The sequence below is a fragment of the Eubalaena glacialis genome, chromosome 2 (assembly GCF_028564815.1).
Source record: "Eubalaena glacialis isolate mEubGla1 chromosome 2, mEubGla1.1.hap2.+ XY, whole genome shotgun sequence".
NCBI classification, from domain to species: Eukaryota; Metazoa; Chordata; class Mammalia; order Artiodactyla; family Balaenidae; genus Eubalaena; species Eubalaena glacialis.
In genome coordinates this window covers 155,082,529-155,102,677 of record NC_083717.1, presented here as the reverse complement: position 1 = coordinate 155,102,677, position 20,149 = coordinate 155,082,529, and the positions used below count along the sequence as shown (strand labels likewise).

At 34.6% G+C, this 20,149-nt stretch overlaps 1 protein-coding gene across 7 annotated transcripts in view; it reads right to left on the bottom strand.

The window, feature by feature from the left end:
* The window catches only part of MNAT1 (MNAT1 component of CDK activating kinase), a 229,753-nt gene that overhangs the window by 85,224 nt on the left and 124,380 nt on the right, over positions 1-20,149 (bottom strand). Inside the window, exons 8-9 of one of the 7 annotated variants that reach the window (XR_009699563.1) lie at positions 15,771-15,961; positions 14,896-15,200 (exon numbers count right to left, since the gene is read on the bottom strand). The exons of 4 other annotated variants lie outside the window; for them this stretch is intronic. Coding sequence is in view for 1 of the 3 variants with exons in the window: in XM_061182653.1 (XP_061038636.1) it covers positions 18,798-18,804 (7 nt within the window). In the remaining 2 variants the exon portion in view is untranslated. Of the gene's footprint in view, positions 1-14,895; positions 15,201-15,770; positions 15,962-18,311; positions 18,805-20,149 lie in introns of those variants that run through there. 2 more of the 7 variants (XR_009699562.1, XM_061182653.1) reach the window with 2 other exon arrangements.

Below are 20,149 nucleotides of genomic sequence, written 5' to 3'. Positions count from 1 at the left end.
TATCAAAATATACAAAAAGCTCTCAAAACCCAATAAGAAAACAGACCTAATAAAGAAATGGGCAAAAGATTTCAACAGACACTTCACAAAGAAGATATATGGATGGCAAGTAAACACATGAAAAGATTCTCGGGACTTCCCTGGTGGCGCAGTGGTTAAGAATCCGCCTGCCCATGCAGGGGACACGGGTTCAATCCCTGCTCCGGGAAGATCCCACATGCCGCGGAGCAACTAAGCCCAAGTGCCACAACTACTGAGCCTGTGCTCTAGAGCCCGCGAGCAACAACTACTGAGCCCGCGTGCCACAACTACTGAAGCCCGCATGCCTAGAGCCCGTGCTCCGCAACGAGAGAAGCCACCGCAATGAGAAACCCGTGCACTGCAATGAAGAGTAGCCCCCGCTCGCTGCAACTAGAGAAAGCCCGTGTGCAGCAACAAAGACCTGTCACAGACAAAAATAAATTTATTAAAAAAAAAAAAAAGATTCTCAGCATCACTAATCATTAGGGAAATGAAAACTAAAACAATGATATCCTACTACACATCTATTAGAATGACTAAAATTTTAAAGACTGATGATACTAAGTACTGGTGAGGATGAAAGGCAACTCGAACTCTTACATACTGGTGGTAGAAATGTAAAATGGTACAACCTTTTTGGAAGACAATTTGTCCGTTTCCTCAAAACTTATGCATACATCTACATATGATACAACCATTCCACTCCTAGGTATTTACCCAAGAATAAAAGGTTGTACATGACTCTTCATATCAGCTTTGTTTTATTAGCCCAAAACCAGAAAAAAAAAAACTGGAAACAACCCAAATATCCAACAAGAAAATAAATGGAAAGGAAACTGTGGGATATACATACAATGGAAAAGTACTCAGCAATAAAAAGGAATGAACCATTGACACACACTACAACAAAGATGAATCTCAAAACAATTATTCTGTGTGAAAGAAGCCAGACAAAAAAAGAATACATCTTGTTCGATTCAATTTATATAAAACTCTGAAAAATGCAAAATGATCTACAGTTACATAAAGCATATGAGTGGTTTCTTGGTTGGGGGATGACAAGTGTGAAGGTGAAACTACAAAGTGACACTAGCAAACTTTTGGATATGAAGGATATGTTCATTATCTTGATTATGGAAAGGATTTCATAACTATATACATATGTCAAAGCTCATCAAACCATGCATTTTAAATACATACTGTTTAGTGCATGTCAATTATACCTCAGTAATGTTGCTTAAAAATAGAATAAATAAATTCTAAATTGCCATAATAAAATACCATACAGATCCATTAGACCCTTTTTTTAATGTAAGATAATGAAATCTTAGTGACCTTATTTTTACTATAGATTGAAACATACTACTGTTTTATCATCCTAGAAATTATTTCAATTATTCCCCATAATGCTAAAAAAAAAGCTAAATAAGAAACAAAAGAATGATGGAATCACCTGAAGAATGATGCAATAGTTAAATAAATAACAACTACTATATCAACCTTCAGTTTTCTTACTGCAGTGCCCAAATTACTACATCTTTTTTTGTATCATCTCTTAAGAGGATATGACAATATCCTAGATGAATTTTCTCAAACTCAAAAAATCAGTGAGTTACTGGTATATTCTTAAGTATACAATTTAATGACTTTTAGTAAATTTACAAAGCAACCATCAGAACAATCCAATTTTAGGACATTTTCATCAACCCAAAACAGATACCTGATTTCCAATTATAGTCACTCAAGTGTATATTTTTAAGGACTAAAAGGAAATATTATCTTCTCATCCAGTCAGGCATTAAAGAGAATGGATTTCATTCCACAATAATATGGGACAAGAACTTTGACTATCCATTTTGCTAAAAGAAGGTGTGTTAATTTTTTTTTTACTTTTTATGATGTTTGTGTACCATCACTTTTACACAACTTGCTACAGTTTTTAAGTAAATAAATACTATAGGCAGGTACATATACAAAGGTATTGTGAAGAAAGGAGATGATGTAGAAATGATTAATTAATTGGATTGGTCATTCTAACTGGTGTTTATAAATCTAAAAATGAGAACCTTTTATAATTATAGGGTAAAAGAGATAGTGGTCCTCTCTTCAATCAAATTACAAGGCATCGAAGTTTTCAAAAGTATTTAATTTTGACAACGCAAATGCAAAAAAATAAGATAATAAGCTTGAACTTATTACTGATGCATTTGCATTTTGATGATACAAATGCAAGCAGAATCAGAAGCAGTGATAAGGTAGAACCTACTAAAGATGTATTTGAAATCTGGACTCGGTATTTACAAGATGGATACATTCCATGTTCAGGCACGACCATTGATCAGTGGTTAGTTGCACTCAAAGGATGTCGTCAATTTTGGGTATATATATCTTCTAAACCAAGAACATATGGAATAAAAATTTGATTGTGCTATGTCTAAATCTCTACTAAATTTTCTAATAAAGTTTTTTTCCACTATTCATTTATTCTTACATCTGCAAAATTATTCATAAAATAACTTAAAATTACAAAAAAACTAAAAAGGGTCCATTAGACCTGGATGATAAAAGAGGATGACTATTTTTCCTGATTAAAAAAGGGTTAGAAACAAATGAAATTCCACAGAGCATTATGCTAGAAGAAAATCAGAGGCCATGCCCACCTATGCCCATACATAATTTCCCTTAGCCTCAAAAGTACTGTTTCCTAGATTTTAGAAATTATTTGAGTAGTGACTTCTACTACTATGTGCTTTGTGTTTAAAGCAACATTTCTCAAACTTTTCTTACCATAATTAGTAAATATTCTTTACATGAAAACCCACTACAAATGTGTATACATATGCACATATAACTGAACAATACTTACATTTCTTTTTGTTTCACAAAACAATACTTACATTTACAATGTACAATGCCCTTGTCTAGTTTATTTTGTTTTACTCCATTTTGTAAAATATTGGACAAAATCCACAATCTGAAAACACTAACAATATAGCCTTTCAATATATCATTTTTAAACTTTGAGAGTTAAGATGGTACTGGATAAATTATGTGTAACAAGTAAATAAAACCCACCAAGACCAGTAGGCAAAGCTCAACAAACAGATGAAGTAGTAGAGCCACCATGAGGTTACACACATTAACTTCAAGCAAATGAGAGGATAAAGGAAACAACTAACTCAGAAAGAACGGCAGCTTCATGGAAAAGTTACCACAGAGTTCCAAGAAATACCCTCCTGCTGCTGACTCTTTTGCTGGGAAACCAGAGCTGTCCAAATGTCTTACAACTGGAACGACTACTGTCTCACTAGCAAGTTCAAGCTATTGAATCTTTCTTCCTCTTCTCTGGGATGAAGAGGTGAAAACAGTAGAATGAAGTAAACATTATTGCTTCTGCTTCCCTTACTTTCAATTGTTTCTAAATTAATTTTGAGGTAAAACTCAAAGCAAGAGACCTAAAGGTTGAATGAATTTTCTCTAAATCTAAAAACAGTTAATCACTCCTTGGAAGAATATTTTTAAAAGATTTAGAAAGTGGCAATCCCTCAAGTCCTGATGTTACTCATCATAAACTATCAAAGCAGATACATTGCATGCTTATAACACAAGGTAAACGAGAGGACAGGAGAGACTAAGCTAGTAACAAAAATATAAAGTGCCATCTACACTGGGTAAGGAGGTTAAAAGAAAGTAGAAGGTGATGAATGGTGGGATTCTATTTTGTTTTCATATTCATTAGCCCCAGAAAGGGTAAGATAATTTGGGGGCTTGATGGGATAGGCAAGATGCTGACTTAAATGAAAAAATAAAATTTTTGAAGACCCCCCCAAAAAGGACAAAGCAATCATAATAAGAAATCTAAAGAAACATAATCATTGTACAATACATGGCTCAACTGAAAATAATATTTACGTATTTACCATGGAAATAGTGAACACTGATTTAATTTTAAAACTGTGATATAACTGTATTAGAAAGTTTTAGAGGGCTAAATCTTCATCTCTCAATTAGGATGTCAAGAGGCAGGTCTAAAACTGGAAATCAAGAAACTGCAGTATAACTGTATGATTTAGAAATATACAGATAAATAGGACAACAAAAATTAAGATGTAGAAGCTGGGCAGAGTCAAAACTGGTCCTCTGATCCACATTTTACCATCTTATTGATAATTTTCCTTTCAGAAACATTACTCCCTTCAAATATTTTTCATAAACTAAAAAATGATTAACTATCCCTTCTGAACATAAGTAGGACATATGTAGTCAAAAAAGTTACTGGTACTATCTTGGAACCAGAGGGGAGAGACTATTAGAAATTGGAGTAAGCACCAAAGAAGAAGAGTGAGAAATGGTGAAAGAAACTGAATCCTGGTCAGATCACTGGAGCCCTGCATCAAGTCTCACTTGAAGCTAGTCCTTCCCTTTCCTTATTGGCCAATAAAGTTCACTTATTATTTAAGGCAAAAAAAAGATTAACCAACCGTGTTCATTCTGCTTTCCCAAAGCATAGCCAGTTGTTTTCCAGACCCAACAATCACAATTCTTTTAACCAAAGCAGGATCTAATTCCTGACCCGTGCTTATTTCTATTGCTCTTATTTTTTTCAAATCTAAGTCTGCACATTCTTCTGAAATCAGTATGACCAAATATGATGGAGAATTTATTTTTATGACTAAATTGACAAGACTTGGTATTACAGAAACGTGACACAGGATCACATCCTCAGGGCCAACTCTTATCAGGCAACTATACGCCTAGCATATTGTACAGCCAGAGCAGATCGTTTTTCATCACACCTGCTCCTTTATACAACAAAATTACTTTCTGTAATAATCATGAAATGAAAAATAATAACAATGCAGAAAAGACACAAATTTTTTCTTCTATTGGATTTTGTACACATTATGCCACTAAAAATTTTTAAATAAAAATAAAATTCACACAACAAAAGAGGAAAAAGTAACAGACAAAAATACCCATTAATTATACTAATTTAGTTTTTGAAAACAGGAAAATATTTGTAAGTACATAAAAGATTGTCACATCATAGTTTCTGTTTTGAGTTTTACTTATGCAAATTTGTCAGTGAATTCATTAAAGTTGATCTTCCTTGTATATTCATGTTCAATAGGGAATAAAGCCAGATTTTTCAATTTATCTTTGCTCATAATAAATTGAAGAATATTATTTGTTAATTTTAATTTCGAGTTTCTTTCTTTAAGCAACAGGTATCCAAATAGCTAGAAAATATCTTAATGATAATAAGTTTGATAGTCTCATAAAATAGCTATTTCACAATAAATTCCAGAAATTGCAATAATGTTCATGTCTTTGTTTCTTTAGGATTTTTTCTAGCAACTTTCAGGCGTCACATAGTCGAAAAGCTTTAAACAAAAATAAATACTCCAAGAACTTAAGTTCTATTTCTTCATCTCTACAATCACTAGACTGTCAGTTCGCTTCAAATCTACCACTTAAACTCAGAAATATTTAATACCACGGGGGAACTGGAAAGAGAAATTTTGCCAGAAAGGAGTCAGAAGGATTTAAAATCTGACAAACTTACTCTTGAGTGAGGCTAAATGTAGGTGGGTTCGTTGGCGGTGGCGGGGCGTGGTGATGTTCTGGGGCTGACTATAAAACTGGGAGTTCTCTGATTACACTTCTGTATACAACACAATATTATTCAGGAACAAAGAATAAAGATGTGCTCATTGGAAGCTTACTTATATACTATGAAATCAAAAGTGATAACAGCAATTGTTTAGAACCTGGACCAAAAGAAGATGTTTTCAGGAAGAAGTATTTGAAAATCAACATTGTTTAGAACTGCTAGTACATGCTGATTAAAAAAAAACAAACAATAAAACAGACTGACTTTTAATTGGTTTTATTTTATTATTTTTTTTAATTCTCTACAGATAATGCAACCCTTGTTGCCTGCATCTGGCTGGGACAGACCATTCCTACCACCTCACCCTGCTACACCTCTGCTATCAGGGCACCAACCCAAAAGCTACCTAAGCTCCAACCCAAAAGCTTGTGAGTCACAATGCCCAACTCAGTCCTATTTTCCTCATGGGGGAAAAAAATGGAGGCTGAAAACTTGGCTCATACTTAGAGCAGAATAATTTTTTAAGTTACAGGATTTTAAAAATATACGAATTTTAAAATGTACACATGAACTCAAAATTAGGTAAACAAAAGCTATTCAACCAACTGCCCCTTGAAATAGTGAAATGGGCTTATTTCTATAGGATTTATCAATGACCTATCTTTTTTTTTAATTAATTTTTATTGGAGTATAGTTGTTTTACAATGTTGTGTTAGTTTCTGCTGTACAGCAAAGTGAATCAGCTATATGTATACATATATCTCCTCTTTTTTGGATTTCCTTCCCATTTAGGTCACCAAAGAGCACTGAGTAGAGTTCCCTGTGCTATAAAGTAGGTTCTCATTAGTTGTCTATTTTATACATAGTAGTGTATATATGTCAATCCCAATCTCCCAATTCATCCTACCCCCTCTTCCCCCTCCCACGGTATCCATATGTCCATTCTCTACGTCTGTGTCTCTATTTCTTAGAGCAGAATAATTTTGTTTTCATTTTTTTGAGAATAAAATAAGCAAAGTTGCTACATAAACTCATTGCCTTTAAATATACTATCTGAAATTAAAACAATCTAAAAGCATAATAAAAATAAAGCTCATTCAGATTTTGAAAGCTCTGTAAATGGAATGGCCTTGGCCATAAGGTACAGCAGAGAAAAAGTAACCTAAGAGACTAAAAATCTAGTCTTAGCTTTGCACTACCCAGAGATGTGACTATGAGTACAGAAGCGTTTTCTTCTTTGGCCTCTACTGTAGTGAACTCATGACAGTTCACTCTCCCATAAAAGAGGAGAGCTGCTAAGGATTTTTCCCAGTTCTTGCAGCCTCTTTAGAAACATATTTTTTTTTAATATTTGATAAATAACTGAACTTAAAGCAACTCACACAACTGTCTTGCCCCAGAGAACCCTTCCCCCTAGTCTCCCTTATCACATTTAAATGGCAATTTTGTACCTCAGATATAACCCTGGCAGCAACTTTTTCGTAACCCTGCACACGACATCCAATCCATCAAAAATTCTCTATTTTATGCTATCAAAATTATATTCATAATTTGACCACTTTCTCAGCAACTACACTGTTACCATCTTAGTATAAGCCACTACCATCTTAACTAAGACAGTTGCAAGTTTTCTTGTTTTCTCTCCACCGTCCATTCTCCTATAACAGACCTTTCTAAATGTAAGTCATATGACACACCTTTGTTCAAAATTCTGACTTCTCGTGTTCTTCACAGTAAAATCCCAAGTCTTGACCATCACCTAAAAAAAAAAACCCTACATGGTCTAACTGGGCCCAGCCTGCCTTCTTATATAAAAACCTGCTACCACTCTGACCTCATCTCCTGTTATTCCCCAATTCACGCTACTCCAGGCACTGGACTCCCTTCTCATCCTCATACACCTGCCCATCTCAGGGCCACTGCACTTAGAGTTCCTCTGCCTATCCCCATTATATCACATGATTAGCTTCTTTGTTTAATTCATGTCTGTTCAAATATCATCCTACAAAAGATTCCACCCCGACCTATGTAAAAACAGCACTCTACACCAATCACTACATATCCCTTTATCCTAAGGTATTTGTCTTAGGAAGACAAATACCGCAGGATAAAGTATTTTGATACTGCCATCTAATAAATTCATCAGTATATTTATATTGTTCATTTCATCCCAATATAATATAAGCTTCATGACAGTAGGTGCTTTCTCTGTTTTGCTCACTGTTGTTTTTTTAGTACCTAGAAGAGTAACTGACACACAGGAGGTGCTTCATAATCGAATGAGTGATAATCAAATGAATAACAAAAGTAAAAAAAAAAATGCTAAGTAATCAATTATTTTCTCAATTAACATGAGCTAAATACTATGAGGTTTCGTTTCCCAACAGAGACAATTACATATAGATATACAGAGTCAATTGAATTTTATAGTGATTTGGGAGGAACTGAGCAAATTCCAATAATAAACGGAACTTCCTATTTTAGGGTCCTGCAGAAATCTGAATTAAAACTATATTTCATTGTCATAATTTATAGTTATAATTTTATTACTAAACTAAATAATTTAGTTTATTTAGTGCTGATTTTCTGAGATTAATTTTGGATTATACATATTTTTTAATTAATACTATGATTGAATACTTTTAAAGTCCTTACTACAAACGACTATTCTGGAATCAACTGCATAATTACATTTCCTCAGTGACCCTGTAATCTCGTGAGCATTTACTGTAGACTAAACAGCCTCATTCAGCTGCCCTGTGTCTGACGGTCGATGAAAGAAGCTTGTTTGACAACTGCTTCAAGCAGAAACATATTTTTTTCCATGACTGTAAAAAAAGATTTAAAACTTACCAGACTAGCGCCAGACTAGAAGATTAAGCAAAAGATTCATGATAGATGTGAGTTGATTTCTTTCTAATTCAAATGCCAACAAAAACAGATACTAAAGACATTTTGCTGTCATAGCTATAAAAAAAGTTAATTTAGTAATACTTTCGTAATTACGACAAAGTATATATCATACATTATATACACATACATATTGTATTTTTTGTGAGTTTTGTACTTCTCCATATTCTTTGATTTTCTGGTGCCCCTGAGAATTTTTCCAAAACTAATGTATAAACTTAAGTGTACAGGATTAAAAACAAAACAAACATAAAACGAAACAAACACCTTTTCTCCATTCTTAGACAATCCATGTATAATAAGTCAATAGGTAAAGACTTTGACCAAAAAACAGAAATTCTACAACGTGATTTTAAAAAAATACTTCAACATGATAAGAAAAATCACTTAATCAACCAACATGATACTTAATGATGAAACACTTGAAGGATTCACCAAAAAAAAAAAAACAAAATGAGACACAAGAAACTGCAATTATCAAAACTGTATAACACCAAGTTAAGAAGTTCTAGCCAAATGCAATAAAATATGAAACTGAAATCAGAGACAGAGCATTTAAAAGAAAAAAATTGTTTTTTCAGGTGACTGGCTTCCAGATAAAACCCCAGATAGTCACCTTAAAAAACAAAATTATCAGTAAAACAGCTATATACAAAATGAAAATATATTTAACCAAGAACCAGTAAGAAAGCATAATGAAAACAATTTTATAATAACAGCATAAGTACGATGTAACAAAAATTAATTTCCAAGAAATGTGTCAGATATACGAAAACTTAATAAATTTTAAAAGTCCACTCTTTCCGTATCAGTTTATAAGTTTAAAGCAATTCCAAATAAAATACCCAAAAAAGGGGTGTTTGGTTGTATCTAGGGGGTAATAGGGATGGCCGTGTCTTAGTTGTTAAGGTGTTTTGGTTTGCTTTGTTTGATTACTTGTTTCATAATATTCTATAATGAAAATTTTCAAATGTACAGAAAACTTGAAAGAACTGTAGGGTGCTTTGTTGTTTTGGCCAACAAAGTTTACTTGGAAGAACATATGTATAAAAATGCTAAGAACACTTTGAAAAAGATAAGTAGCAAAGGAAGACTTGCCCCACTCTGGTAGGCAGAATTCTGGGATGGCCCCCAAGATTCCCACCCCCTTGTGTGCAGCCCTGCATGATTTTGTCCTCATGGATATGATGGATTTCAATCCTTAGATTATATCACAAGAGGGATTTTGCAGACGTAATTAAGATCTCGAATTGGTTGATTATAAGTTAATAAAAAGGGAAATTATCTAAGTGGGCCAAACTTAAACAAGTAGGACCCCTTAAAAAAGGAAGAGATTCGAAGAGATTTTCTCCTGTTAGCACTGAAGAAGATGGAAGCCACTGTGAGTTCTACACTGGCAAGAAACCTAATTCTACCAATAATATGAATGAGCTTGAAAGACAGCCCCCCAGACCTCGCTTACATGGACCCACAGCACCTGCTGACACTTTGATCACAGCCACATGCAATCTGAATATACGATCCAAGTAACCCATGCCCAGACTCATAATCCACAGACACTGATAATAAATGAGATAAAATGGATGTTGTTTTAAGCCACTTAAATCTGTGGTAATTTGATACACAGCAATAGAAAATAAATACACAACTTAATACTAAAACATATCATGAATTTAAATGCATAATAATGTGATATGGTTAAAAAACGGAAACATAGATTATTGGAAAAGAAAGGTCAGTGGACCAAAAGCCCTAGTATGTTCATCTAAAACATCAACGGAAAAAAGAAGGACTACTGAATAAATTATTCAGGGCCAATTGATTTACTAGTTGAAAAAAACAGAGTAAAGATTCTTTTATAGCTCCTTACAAATAAATAAATTCCAGATGGATTAAGTGATTACATGTAAATATCAAAGCTACCTAAAAATTAGAATATAAATAAATATATATAAGGTTTTGTGTTGGTTTAGGACTTCTTAAGTAGAAGAGCAATGGAAAATTAGCAGGACATCATTAATATATTTTACTGCTCAAAGATTAAATCTACTTCACATAAAGCAACCCAAGTGTCCATCAACAGATGAATGGATAAAGATGTGGTGTGTTTATACACACACACACACACACACACACACTGGAATGTTACTCAACCATAAAAAAGAATGAAATCCTGCCATTTGCAACAACGTGGATGAACCTAGAGAGTATTATGCTTAGTGAAATAAGTCAGACAGAGAAAGACAAAAACTCTGTTATTATTTATATGTGGAATCTAAAAAATAAAACAAATGAATGTACATAACAAAACAGAAACAGACTCACAGATATAGAAAACAAACTAGTGGTTACGAATAGGGAGAGGGAAGAGGGAGGGGCAAGATAGGGGTATGGGATTAAGAGGTGCAAGCTACTATGCATAAAATAGAAAAGGAACAAGGATATACTGTACAGCAAAGGGAAACACAGCCATTATTTTGTAATAATTTTAAAGGGAAGACAGTCTATAAAAATACTGAATCACTATACTGTAACCTGAAACAAATATAATATTGTAAATCAACTACATTTTAATTAAAACAAAAATAGGCACAAAGTCAATCATGACCATAAAAAGTCAAAAAAGAAAAACATAAGATATCAAACGTTAATAGTCTTACTATATGGCTGACATATAAATAAGGAAAAATGCTACTCCAATAGAAAAGGGAATAAGGGGCATAAACAGACAATTCATGCACAGGGAGGAAAAGAGGGAAAGAAATTACTGGGGGGACTGTGCCACAATTGTAAAGGTGCCTCCTAAGGAAATGGAACAGCACATGCAATGGCACAAAAATTTGTGAGACACCATGAGGTTCTTAAGAAACACCAAGTATGAGAGGACCAGGACATATGGCTACAAAGGTAGATAGGGGACAGATTATGCAGATAATGATGAGCCACTGAAGAATATTAATAATAGAGAGACATGCCCAGATTGATATATTAGAAAGTTTTCTCTGGCAACAATGAGGAAGACTTAAGGAGGGAGACTAAGAGAGTGTTACAACAAAAAATTTTTTAGAATATGTTTCATACCTCATCTCAAATTCTTGACATATAAAGTTCCAATTTATCAATTTTTAAGAGCAAAAGAATGATCACGAAAAGTATCTCCAGGGTTGGCATAAACCTTCCGGACTTCAGAAAATACTACAAAGCTACAGTAATCAAAACAGCATGGTATTGGCACAAAAACAGACATATAGATCAATGGAACAGAATAGAGGGCCCAGAAATAAACCCACACACCTATGGCCAATTAATCTGCAACAAAAATGGCAAGAATATACAATGGAGAAAAGACAGTCTCTTAAGCAAGTGGTGTTGGGAAACCTAGACAGCTAAATGTAAATCAATGAGATTATAACACTCCTTCAAACTATATACAAAAATAAACTCAAAATGGTTTAAAGACCTAAATGTAAGACATGACACCATAAAAATCCTAGAAGAGAACGTAGACAAAACATTATTGACACAAATTATAGCAGTATTTTCTTAGATCAGTCTCCCAAAGCAAAAGAAATAAGCAAAAATAAACAAATGGGATGTAATCAAACTTAAAAGCTTTTGCACAGTAAAGGAAACCATAAACAAAACAAAAGACAACCTACAGAATGGGAGAACATATTTGCAAATGATGCAACTAACAAGGGGTTAATATCCAAAATATACAAACAGCTCACACAACTCATTATCAAAAAAACAAACAACCTAATCAAAAAACAGACAGAAGACCTAAAGAGACATTTCTCCAAAGACATACAGATGGCCAACAGTCACATGAAAAGATGCTCAACATTGCTAATTATTAGGGAAATGCAAATCAAAATCACAATGCGGTATCACCTCACACAGGCCAGAATGACTATCATCAGAAAAGTCTACAAATAATAAATGCTGGAGAGGGTGTGGAGAAAGGGGAACCCTCCTACACTGTTGGTTGGAATGTAAGTTGGTGCAGCCACCATGGAAAATAATATGGAGTTTCCTTAAAAAACTAAAAATAGAGCTACCATATGATCCGGCAATCCCACTCCTAAGCATCTATCTGCACACACAATGGAATATTACTCAGCCGTAAAAAAGAATGAAATATTGCCATTTGTAGCAACATGGATGGACCTAGAGAATATCATACTAAGGTGAAATAAGTCAGACAAAGACAAATATTATATGATATTACTTATATGTGGAATCTAAAAAATAATACAAATGAATCTATAGACAAAACAGAAACAGACTCACAGACATAGAAAACATACTTATGGTTACCAAAGGGGAAAGGGGGGGGAAAGGATAAATTAGGAATATGGGATTAACAGGTACAAACTACTATACATAAAATGGATAAGCAACAAGGATTTACTCTACAGCACAGGGAATTATATTTGATACCTTATAATAACCTATAACAGAAAATAATCTGAAAAAATACTTATATATAACTGAATCACTTTGCTGTACACCTAAAACTAATGGAAGGAAGGAAGGGAGGGAGGGAAAGAATCTCCAGGGTTACTCTGAAGGTGGATCTTCTATTTTAGGGGAACTATACCCTATCCTATTCCCTCAAGAATGAACATTTTAATTGTTTTGCCAATGACAGTAATGGATTTGTAACAGGTCAGTTACTTCTGTTCAGCAATTTGATTTTTATCAGTGTAGTCTACAGCTACACAAGAAAACAAAATTGATAAGTGCTGATGAAGATCAAATAAGAAACTTCCTTCTAATTATCATCAGGTTCTACTATTATTACAACCACAATTTTTTTCACAAGTGATTTCATAATAATAGCTAAATAATCTTATCAACTGGTTAGGAAGGACTCTAGATAGTAAATTATCACAGTTTAAGTCTATTTTTTAAAGCTCTCATAGTTGATAGCACAGGACTTACGTCAGTTATGTTAACAGGAGAGACAGAAATGAATGTGTGCACTTGGCTACAACACTCTACCACAAAGAAACATACAAAAATGTTCTACAGAAATGAAGATTAAAATTTTATTCTACAAAAATCTGGTAGCAAATGGTTTCATTTAAATTCACAAATAAGTAAAAGTGAAAAATATACATCTTACTTAAAGATTATAGCTTATAACAGTTTTTCCTTATTTCTGGAATAGGTTCATGAATGAAAAGTTCATATTAAATAAATCACATATTTTTAAAACAGTAGTGATATTTGACTAAATAATTTGAAATTGATGAATAAAATTGATAATCCTTATAATTTATATTAGTTAAGGGAAATACCCTTCTTTGGGTGGGAAGTAGTAAAATATTAACTAGAAAGCCAGTTGGTTATTAAAAAGACACTCTCACAATGCCAATCAATGAGACTTTACTAAACTAACCACTAAAGCTGCAGCCTGGGGAATTTCAATTAGCAGTTAAGTTTTCTCAATGCTTGCTCCCACTGGCACAGAATTAATAAAACATGTTTACATATTGCCTTGAGCAAACCAGAAGAGTACTGCCAGTGCAATCTGAACTATAATTATATATTCATAATACCCTCCTGAATGAGAAATTCTCATTTATTCTTCATCTACTTCTAAAGTTTAACTAACTTTAGAAAAGATTCCAGTAAAAATCACCTAAAATCTCATGGCAATGTACTTCCGATTTTGTCCTTTATCTAAGTTATACATGAGGACAAAAAAGTAGTTCTTTGGAGACACAATGCCTCCTAAGACCTTATGCCACATACTCCCAAAAATATATAATTAAAATTATTTTGAAAGTGCCTGCATTCATAGTTTTGCACCAACTAAAGTGAAGCTACAAAATGTAGTATTCTTAACTTCTTCATGTCATACAGATTTCAAAGCAAATATAAGAAAATGGAAATAAGGTAATTTATTCTCTATTTGCCTCTAGAGAAACTGAACTTGTTTCCTCTGTAGGATAAAATAACAGAAAATGGAAAATTTGTTGTAACAGGAAAAGAAAAGAGAGAGGAGTAGAAGCTAGAGTTTTATGGGAAGGGGGAGAGCCCGTTGTAAAAAGATTAACTGGGGCTTATTAGATGTAATCTTCTAACAAAAATATGGACAACCCTTAGAACAGATGTGTAACTACTATACCTTAAGTCAACTAAAGTTTATATTCCTCTACCTTAAGAGTAGCACCTTTGTAGATACCAAATTATTCTTTGAAAAGTCACTTCACAGAGTAACTTCTTCAGTTTCTTTCTAAATGTTTCTGAAAACTAGATTATGTAAAAATACATTTTTAAATCTAAAGTAATTCTAAAAAGGAAGAAAGCAATATAGCTTCAAATAATAATTCCAGAAAAGAAAATGAACTAGTAAAGTAAGAAATCAATTTAGGATTTATTTTGGCAAATGTTTAAGTATGAAGTCATAACATGTCACCAAAGAGACCACCTGAGCTAATTCATCCTGGCTCCCAAAATGAAACTGTCTGTGTAGAATTCAATCCCTTACGGGACTTCCCTTATGGCACAGTGGTTAAGACTCTGCATTCCCAATGCAGGGGGCCCCGGTTCGATCCCTGGTCAGGGAACTGGATCCCACATGCATGTTGCAACTAGGAGTTCACATGCCACAGCTGGGGAGCCCACCTGTTGCAACTAAGACCTGGGCAACAAAATAAACAAATAAATAAAATATTATTAAAACAAAAAAGAATTCAATCCCTTTCTTAAGATACAAGGCTGATGAGAAGGAAGGTGTGAGACACATTCTATTTTGGTAGATACTTCTACATCAAGAAAAAGTCAACGTTTCTTTAGCAATTCTGACATCACTATTGATGATCTAGAAATTCTTCCACTACTTAGACACAGAAGCTAAAAGAAACTTATAATCAAGGTCCATTGCTTGAAATACATACAAACTTGTAATCAGAACAATTTGTCTTCTTAACTGTTGTGGATACAGAATATATTGTACAGTCTTTGTTGAGAGAGACAAAAGTATACTTCTAGAATTCTGGAACTAACTATACTTTAAATAGTCAATAATTAATGAAAGCCCCCCAACCAGTAAAACAGAACAAAATAAAACCATGATCCCGTGTCCTTTATTTAGGTTCAAATAAGATTTTAGATATGAAAAACTTGGGAAAAGTACAAACACTATAGTTATACCTTATCTAAATTGCGCTTACCCTACATTTTTTTTTAATAAATTTACTTACTTACTTACTTATTTACTTATTTATTTATTTTTGGCTGTGTTGGGTCTTCGTTGCTGTGAGTGGGCCTTCTCTAGTTGCGGCGAGCGGGGGCTACTCTTCATTGCGGTGCACAGGCTTCTCATTGCAGTGGCTTCTCTTGTTGCGGATCACGGGCTCTAGGCGCATGGGCTTCAGTAGTTGTGGCTCGCGGGCTCAGTAGCTGTGGAACACAGGCTCAGTAGTTGTGGCTCACAGGCTCTAGAGCACAGGCTCAGTAGCTGTGGCACACAGGCTTAGATGTTCCGCGGCATGTGAGATCTTCCCGGACCAGGGCTCAAACCCGTGTCTCCTGCACTGGCAGGCGGATTCTTAACCACTGTGCCACCAGGGAAGCCCTACCCTACATTTTAAAATTCAAACCACAACAGTAAAGACAGAAGTAAAACAAAAAGGGCTCCAAACAATCAAAAGTGTTGCCAAAGCTTATTCAATTTTAAAATTTTACTCAAAACAAGAAAAAAAGAAAAACAGTCAATCAAGCTACTCTATTTTACAGAGACTTCTAACAGGGTTAGCTAAATATTAACATACAAATATACAGCAGCACCACCACCACAGCAGATTAAAAGAGGAAGATGAGGAGGATATTCCATTGAGTAGACCAAATAAAAATCAGCAAAAACTGAACATGCACAAGGAAATGAACTATTAAAAAAACAGCCAGGACTCACCTTCTGGGGTAGGGCAAAGGTTGGGTGCCACTAGAGGAGGAGTAAAAAACCTACTGCCACCCTCCTCAACCCTGTACTGACACAGAATAAAGCCTTCAATCACTGAGGAAAGGCAGGAAACCCACTATTACCTAAACTAACATAATGATGCGAAGCAGAGGTTGAAAGAAGGGCAGGAAACTGTCTTATACCCCACACCTCCCATCCCCACCACCACAAGACAGAGCTCACCTGTGGGGTTGGGAGAGGATAGCAAACTCAACTGCATCCTTAAGTAGGAGACAGAAGTTGTTTGCCTCTGGGGAAGAGAAAGGTACACTGAGAAAGCAGCACTCTGAGGCTCTGGCACACAGACCTCCTAAAACAAAAATCAGAACAGGAGAACTAAGAAACCCCCTTGCTCCTACCACAAGACTTATTCCAAGTAAAAAGCAAGAGGAGTCTATTGCTGAGGAGGGACACTGAGAGAGAGAACCCCTTTCTGGCTGAAGCTTGCAGAGTCTGCTGAAAGCTGAGGGTGGAGCAAGAAGACTAAGAAAAACCCTCCAGCACTCCAGGCCTCATACTATGTACAAACTGGCAACAGATCATGGCTGGAAGAATCTGAAGCCTGTGATACACAGATGGTAACTTGAGCAACAACAACCAAACTGAGATCAAACTACAGACTTGATACTCAACTCCCTACACTAATGGCCTAACAGAAAAAGGGACATAAATATTTCTGGCCATAAATATTATTTACCTCAGTCTCTACTGTTCTGTTGTACAATATTCAAACAAAATTACAATAAACACAAGAAAGCAGGAAAAACAAATCCACTATTAAGGTATAAAATAGTCAATAGAATCAGACCCAGAGATGTTAGAACAATCAAAGAGGCACCTGAAAATAACATGATTACTAAGCTGAAGGATCTAGTGGAAAAAGTGGATAATATGTACAAATAGACAGGGAATTTCAACAAAAAGATGGAAATTACAAAAAGGAGTGAAATGGAAATGCTAGAAATGACAACTGCAATATCAGAAAGAATTCCTTTGATTTGCTTATCAGCAAAAGGGACACAGAAGAAGAATAAGTGAACTGTAAGGAAAGGACAAGAAGAATTATCCAAACTTTTGAAACACAAAACTCAAGAAAAGATTGAAAAACACAAAATAGAGCATCCAAGAACTGTAAAACAACATCAGAAGGTCTTACCTATGTGAAATCAGAGTCTCAGAATGAAAATATAGAGAAAATGGGGCAGAAGAAATCTGTGAAGAGATACTGGTTGAGTTATCTACAAAATAAAAACAAATTATAGTCCCAAGATTTCAGAGAAACTTTTAAAGCTCAGAGAAGCTATATCTTCATATATAATGTCACGTTATTGCAGAAAACATACAGTAAAATCTTGCTTTTTTAATCCAGTCTGGCAATTTCTGCCTATTATTTGGAGTATTTAGACCTGTTCTATCAAACATGGTAGCCACTAACTATATGTGGTTATTTAAATTAAACTGAATAAAATTTAATACACAATTCTTCAGTTACACTAGGCATATTCAAGTGCTCAGTAGAAGCATGCAACTGGTGGCTACTATAGTGAACAGCACAAACATAGAATATTCCCATTTCAGAAAGCTTTATTGGATAGTGCTTGTTTAGAACAATGTAATTACTGATACAGTTAAGATTAAATCTAGCACAATGCTATTTGTTTCCTAATTATACCATTTCTTTATTTTTTGCCTCTCTTTTCCTGCCCTCCTTTTCATTAACGGAGTATTTTTAATGATCTCATTATTTACTCTGCTATTTGCTTACTGTCTGTCCCTCTTTGTTTTACATTTTTAGTTGTTGCTCTAGGATTTATACTAAATATCTCCAAATGCTATTATACCTCTTCATGCATAGTGTAGGAACAGTACAACAGCCAAGTTTTTCCCTCTTCCTATCCTTTGTAGTAACTGTTGTACAGTTTATTTTTGTGTTCTTATTATTCATGGCCATTTCCATAACCTTTCAAATGTAATTTTTTAAACAAATTTATTTATTTTATTTCTTTATTTTTGGCTGTGTTGGGTCTTCGTTGCTGTGCGTGGGCTTTCTCTAGTTGTGGCGAGTGGGGGCTACTCTTCATTGCAGTGCATGGGCTTCTCGCTGTGGTGGCTCCTCTTGCTGGGGAGCACAGGCTCTGGGTGCGCGGGCTTCAGTAGTTGGGGCTCGCAGGCTCTAGAGCACAAGCTCAGTAGTTGTGGTGCACAGGCTTAGTTGCTCCGTGGGATCTTCCCGGACCAGGGCTTGAGCCCGTGTCCCCTGCATTGGCAGGTGGATTCTTAACCACTGTGCCACCAGGGAAGCCATCAAATGTAATTTTAATGAAAATATTATTAGAAAAACCAGCTGTAACAGAGGAGTACTTTAAACACTCTGTCTTCACTAATATTAAAAGTAAAGATTTTAAGAAAATTTATTTTAAAGATACAGAATTCTGGCCCTTGCTAACCCAGTAAGAAGTAAGAAATCAATGTCTATATCACTTATAACTTTTTACATAAAACCCGATATTGTCTGTCTTTTCAAGCTTCAATTTTAACATCTAGGCCAATTATTTGATAAATTTGTTATCTAAAACTCAAAAGGGGTTTTAGGTTTTGTTTCACTTCCCCATGGCTTCATGCTTGGAGGCTGCAGGGCTTTTAAGAGTATACAAAACTAAAGAAAATCTTAAGATCTACCAAAGAGCAGATAAGTGAATTATCTATCATTTTAACAGTAATTTGACCTTGGAGCCTCCATATTCATATGTAAAATACGACACTTTATGTTCAAGATTACAGTTTCGGTTTTGAAGAAGCCTGTAGCTTTTATTATCTGTTTCATCTACCTTATTTTTGCTGTTGGGGCCTTTTTTTAAATTACTTTTTTATTACTTGGTTTCACTGTATCCACTACTTTCTTTTCACATTGTACTTTTTTTTTTTAGTCTTTTTTTTAAAATTTTTTAATAGAATTTTATTTATTTTTTTATACAGCAGGTTCTTCCTAGTCATCAATTTTACACACATGTCAATCCCAATCGCCCAATTCAGCACACCACCATTCCCAACCCACCGTGGCTTTCCCCCCTTGTTGTTCATACGTTTGTTCTCTACATCTGTGTCTCAACTTCTGCCCTACAAACCGGTTCACCTGTACCATTTTTCTAGGTTCCACATACATGCGTTAATATACGATATTTGTTTTTCTCTTTCTGACTTACTTCACTCTGTATGACAGTCTCTAGATTCATCCACGTCTCAACAAATGACCCAATTTCGTTCCTTTTTATGGCTGAGTAATATTCCATTGTATATATGTACCACATCTTCTTTATCCATTCGTCTGTCGATGGGCATTTAGGTTGCTTCCATGACCTGGCTATTGTAAATAGTATTGCAATGAACATTGGGGTGCATGTGTCTTTTTGAATTATGGTTTTCTCTGGATATATGCCCAGTAGTGGGATTGCTGGATCATAAGGTAATTCTATTTTTAGTTTTTTAAGGAACCTCCATACTGTTCTCCATAGTGGCTGTATCAATTTACATTCCCACCAACAGTGCAAGAGGGTTCCCTTTTCTCCACACCCTCTCCAGCATTTGTTGTTTGTAGACTTTCTGATGAAGCCCATTCTAACTGGTGTGAG